General features: G+C 56.1%; 1 protein-coding gene across 1 annotated transcript; it reads left to right on the plus strand.

Annotated features, from left to right (window-relative positions):
* Positions 1 to 1020: 1020 nt before the first annotated feature.
* On the plus strand, positions 1021 to 4120 carry LOC100827558 (L-type lectin-domain containing receptor kinase S.4). Its single transcript, XM_003563735.4, has one exon. It carries the CDS (start codon positions 1489 to 1491, stop codon positions 3568 to 3570), a length of 2082 nt encoding a protein of 693 aa, XP_003563783.1. The 5' UTR covers positions 1021 to 1488; the 3' UTR covers positions 3571 to 4120.
* The last annotated feature ends 1768 nt before the right edge of the window (positions 4121 to 5888 follow it).

The following is a 5888-nucleotide window of genomic DNA, read 5'->3' on the forward strand; positions in this document are numbered from 1 at the left end:
TCAATATGTATAACTTTAAATTAGTTTTACTAGATATATTTTCGTAGTATACTTACTTTATATAGTAGATAATTTTTTCCGTAAATTTGATCCTTTTTTTAGGGGAATAAATTTGATCGGTTAATTCTATTGACTTAGCACAAAGTCAAAAACAGTTGGAGTAGCAAAGAATTCATAATCCAATTTTCTTAGAAGTAAATAAATTTATTTATGACACATGCTTGCACATACTGATAACGCAAAGGTGATGTGCCAATCAGGGTTTTTGTTACCGAGCAGTAATATTTTTGGTTACCGCCCGATAACGGCGTCCCTCCTGGCACGGTAAATGTATTTACAGAGCAAAATAAAATATTTGAATTCAAAAGCTCGGTAAGGAGTGTAAAGGTTTTTATCATTTTTAAGTCACCAAGTGCTGCAGTTGTATACCGCCCTGTCCGTGTAGGTCGCGACTTCACGCGATTTTTTTTGAAACCAATAAAATGAAGACGTTGAAAGAGCGAAACCTAGGACTTATTTGGTGGTCACGGGATAAAGGAACAAACCATTGCGGTAGATTTTAAATGTCCTCTTTGGATCACGGGAACTTTGGAGTAAAAATACAAGATTCTTGTCCTAAGGATTAACTCCAATATATACATGCCCTTTGGATCGTAGTATTGCTACCAAAGGACTTTGTCTGGGCGCCCTCCACTGGGAGATAGATAGATTTCATTTTTATTATTAATCTGAAAATGTGAAAAATCAAGTATGTCCTTTTCTGGTACTCCGTTTTCTCCGTGTGGAGTATTAGGTATGGTAAAATGTGTCATTAATTAAGTACCATCTAATCTCAAAATTAGTGTGTTTTTCTCGTCTAGCATCCAAACATTTCTTTCAACCGGCTCCTGTGTGTTTTATTTGTGTATTCAACAGGCCATGCATTTCAATCCCAGTTTTTCATATCCTATGTTTTTGAATCATTTGATCAAAGAAGCCTAACTATTTTATGTTGGACAAATCTAAATTCTATTACTCCATTAGATACTACTCCCGTCCCATATACAGAGGATGCACTAGGCAGATATGGATTTTCCGTCCTCGGAAGCCTCTAGAATTTCTCCTTAATTTGCACCAAGCACGCCATAGCAAAATCACATTCTCAGCCACCGTACGTACGCGGCGAATTGACATTCCGGTCAAGCTTTCCAGCGGAGTGAGTGTCTCCGACTGCGATATGACGCGACGCGGAGCCATTGATTGTGTGATCCAGTGGATTAAACTCAGGCATGCCATGCCCGTATGCCACTCCCTCCTGAGTCCTGTCTGCTGTCCTGTGTTCCTCCTCCCTACTTACAACATCCCTGCAATTAATTAACACATTCCTCCCGTTCTCCATTACAATCACACCGACCAGCAGTCCGCAGTCCGCAGTCCATTGCTCACCGGAACGAACCACGCTAGCATCCGCAATTCCGCATCTTGTTTGTCCACGATTTGTCGTCGGCAATGAGTCTACTCGCCCCTGTTTTGTTGCTCCTCCTCGCCTGCAACTTCGCTGCGGCCCAAGAATTCACCTACTCTGGATTCGGCGGTGGGGGCGGAGGCGGTAACCCGAACCTCACGCTGAACGGCGTCACGGAGCTCCGCCCGGACGGCATCCTGCGCCTCACCAACGACACCTCCCGCCTCATGGGCCACGCCTTCTACCCGTCCCCGCTCCGCCTGCTCACCCCGTCCGTCTCCGGTTCCGGCAACCGCACCAACGGTTACACAGCGTCGTCCTTCTCGACGGCGTTCGCGTTCGCCATCGTGCCCGAGTACCCCAGGCTGGGCGGCCACGGGTTCGCTTTCGTGGCGGCCGCTGACCGGTGCCTCCCCGGCGCGCTGCCCAGCCAGTACCTGGGCCTGCTCAGCGCCGCCGACCTCGGGAACGCCACCAACCACGTCTTCGCCGTGGAGTTCGACACCGTGAAGGACTTTGAGTTCGGGGACATCGACGACAACCACGTGGCCGTCGACCTCAACAGCCTCGTCTCCAACGCCTCCGCCCCCGCTGCCCCCATCAACCTCAAATCCGGCGACACCGTGCTCGCCTGGGTCGACTACGACGGCGACGCGAAGCTCCTCAACGTCTCCATCGCCACGACCTCGGACGGCGGCAAGAAACCGTCGGCGCCGCTCATCTCCTTCCGCGTCGATCTGGCCGGCATCTTCCGGGAGCAGATGTATGTCGGCTTCTCAGCGTCCACGGGGCTCCTTGCGAGCTCCCACTACCTCATGGGATGGAGCTTCAAGCTGGGCGCGGCCGGCGCCGCGCCCCCGCTCGACGTGTCGTCCCTCCCGCGGCTTCCGCGGCCCAGCACCGCTGACGACGGCAGGAACAAGACGACGGTGGTCCTCGCGTCGGTGTTCTCGGCGTTCGTGGCGCTGGTGGCGCTGGCCGCTGCCGGCGCCTACGCGGCGTACCGCTTCAAGAACCGCGACGTGATCGAGCCGTGGGAGCTCGACTACGGCCCGCACCGGTTCAAGTACCCCGAGCTGAAGCGCGCCACCCGTGGCTTCCGCGACCGCGAACTCCTCGGCTCGGGCGGCTTCGGCAAGGTGTACCGCGGCGTGCTCCAGGGAAACAACAACGCTGGCAACGTGGTGGCCGTGAAGCGGGTGTCCCACGAGTCCCGGCAGGGGCTCCGTGAGTTCGTGGCGGAGATCGCGTCCATCGGCAGGCTCCGGCACCGCAACCTGGTGCAGCTCCAGGGCTGGTGCCGCCGCCGCGGGGACCTCCTCCTCGTCTACGACTTCATGCCCAACGGCAGCCTCGACATGCACCTCTTCGGCGACGGCCTCCGGGCGGCGCGGCTCACGTGGGCCCTGCGGTACAAGATCCTCCGCAACGTGGCGTCGGCGCTGCTGTACCTGCACGAGGAGTGGGAGCACGTGGTGCTCCACCGCGACGTCAAGGCCAGCAACGTGCTGCTGGACGGCGACATGGCGGGCCGGCTCGGGGATTTCGGGCTGGCCAAGCTGTACGAGCACGGGGCCAACCCGGGCACGACACGGGTGGTGGGCACGCTCGGGTACCTGGCGCCGGAGCTGACGAGGACGGGGAAGGCCACCACGGCTGCCGACGTGTTCGCGTTCGGGGCGCTCGTGCTGGAGGTGGTGGCGGGCCGTCGGCCCATCGAACCGCGGGAGGAGCTCGTGCTGTCGGACTGGGCCTGGGAGCGGTACGCGGCCGGGGAAGAGGAGAAGGTGGTGGATGCTAGGCTCGATGGGGCGTTCGACGCCGAGGAGGCTGCCGTGGCCGTGAAGGTGGGGCTTTGGTGCTCGCACCCGGTGCCGGCGGCCCGGCCCACGATGAGGGAGGTGGCGAGGTACCTCGACGGCGGGGACGCGGCCGAGGTGCCGCCGCCGCCGCCGCCACCTCCGCTCCCGCCGGTGCGCTCAGGCGGGGTGGGGTATGACGACTTCGTGTACTCGTTCCCGTCGTCGTCGTTCGAGCGGGCGCCGGTTGAGCCGCACTCGCAGACATCGGTGGCCACGTTCCCGTTCTCGTCGCTGTCCATGCGGTCGTCGCACGTCAGCGTATGACTTCCACTCCTTTGATGTTCCACTGGTAAATTGAGCTGCTTGCTGCCAGGCAGCATGGCACCATGTCTGTTGCTTTCCAATCTCTGGGCCGACACAAGTCGGGCTCACGAGGGGAAACTAATTCACAGGAAGATTCCCGTTGACCTGTTCAACGTTTGAGGACGGACAGAAGTCCAAATTGACGAGCTGATGGGCCGAGGAATGATGATCCAAGCCGATAAAATTGACTTCCAAATCAGTCATCCACCGGGTCCTTCAGAAAGAAACAGTTAAAAAAAGGTCTTTCTAACTAGCAGACAGCCTGGTTTTTTGTTTGAAAACAGGAGTCTGTTTTAAAAGGAAAACCAGGCGCCTCGTCGTCAAAAAAGCATGCACATATTTGTAAGTCATGCGTCATGAAACTAATGGGCAGACACAGAAGGACATTTTTTGTGTTTTTCCCTCCAGATTATTGGTACAGAGAGCAAACCATGCCCCTCGTATTGCCCTTTGTTCTCAACCTTCTGGACGCCTGTACCTATCTATTGTTTGTGTGTTGCTAATTTGATAACTATGAAACCTAAGACTACGCATAAAGTAGTAGGAAAGAAGACTAAGCCAAAATCGAATTCAAATTTGTCAAAAAAAAAAGAGAGCATTGGAAGAGATTATGATGATCTACAAACACATGATAACAGGCAATTGCAATTTGAATTTGTCGTACCAATGGCACCCGGAGTACCACCGTTACTTAACGCATAGGTCGCCTCACTTGCCCCCAGCGAGGGTAGCACCCTGGGCAGCACCGCCCGAGCTGCCCAGGAAGTCATCGGCCCGGTAGAACTAACCGGGCTGCGGGGGTCACCCCGTAAGGCAACAAGAGAATCTCTGTCAGGGCGCCCCTCGGGAAGGTCACTTGCCGGGAGAGCGCTCCCTGGCACAGGCACTTACCACAGGGTCGGTACCCAGCAGGGAGGGCATTGACCCCACGTGGCCGCCCGACAGGCTCCCCGCGAGCACGGTTGGTCAGGGCGTGGAGTATGGCACAAGCAACCATTAAATGTTCCGACAGGAAGCTGATTCCCTGTCAACTCAGCCCTCGCAGCCCACAATCCAAAGCACGTACTGTCCCAGGTACAGTGCTTTCTGCCATGCATGCACGCCAGCGCGGCGAGGGGAAGCTGCCTAGGGTTTTTGCTCGACACTTGTCCCCCATGCACCGAGACACCGGTGGTATCCCCTTGAGTATAAAAGGAGGACCAACACCAATGGTCAAGGGGTTGGGTTCTTTCTAAATTTATCCCAGAAACAGCAAGTAGCCACTTAGCAGAAAAAGGGAGAGCGCCCGGGGACTCCCCCGGCAATCTGTAAAGCACTTGTTATTGGCTAATACAAACTTAGAAGCAGGACGTAGGGTTTTACAACTCAGGGTGGCCCGAACTGTCGCCCCAGTGGCACCCGGGGTACCACCGTTGCTTAATGCGTGGGTCGCCTCACTTGCCCCCGGCGAGGGCAGCACCCTGGGCAGCACCGCCCGAGCTGCCTAGCAGGACTTGCCGGACTGCGAGGGCCACCCCGTAAGGCAACAAGAGAATCTCTGCCAGGGCGCCCCCCGGGAAGGTCACTTGCCGGGAGAGCGCTCCCTGGCATAGGCACTTACCACAAGGTCGGTACCCAGCAGTCAGGGCATTGACGCCACGTGGCCGCCTGGCAGGCTCCCCGCGAGTAGGGCTGGTCAGGGCGTGGAGTATGGCACAAGCAATCATTAAATGCTCTGACAGGAGGGTGGTTCCCTGTCAAGTCAGCCCACAGTGAGTGGCTCTCGGTGAATCCAAGGCACGTACCACCCCCGGTACAGTGCTTTGTGCCATGCATGCACGCCAGCGCAACGAGGGGAAGCTGCCTAGGGTCTTTGCTCGACACTTGTCCCCCATGCACCGAGGCACCTGTGGTATCCTCTTGAGTATAAAAGGAGGACCAACGCCAATGGTTAAGGGGTTGGGTTCTTTCTAGTTTTAGCCTAGAAATACAAGTAGCCACTTAGCAGAAAAGGGGAGAGCGCTCGGGAACTCCCCGGCAATCTGTAAAGCACTTGTTCATTGGCTAATACAAACTCACAAGCAGGACGTAGGGTTTTACACCTCAGGGTGGCCTGAACCTGGGTAAACGGACTTGTGCTTCTTTGGGCTTGACATTGGCCTCGCCGGCGCTCGCCGGAGCGATCCCCAACGCCCACTGCCGAACCTGAAAGGGGGTGCCTAGCATCCCCGGTGTCTAAGCCTCGGGCTACGACATCTGGCGCGCCAGGTAGGGGGGCATGTGGAGAGCTCGCCGGAGAC

The sequence above is a fragment of the Brachypodium distachyon genome, chromosome 1 (assembly GCF_000005505.3).
Source record: "Brachypodium distachyon strain Bd21 chromosome 1, Brachypodium_distachyon_v3.0, whole genome shotgun sequence".
Lineage (NCBI taxonomy): Eukaryota > Viridiplantae > Streptophyta > Magnoliopsida > Poales > Poaceae > Brachypodium > Brachypodium distachyon.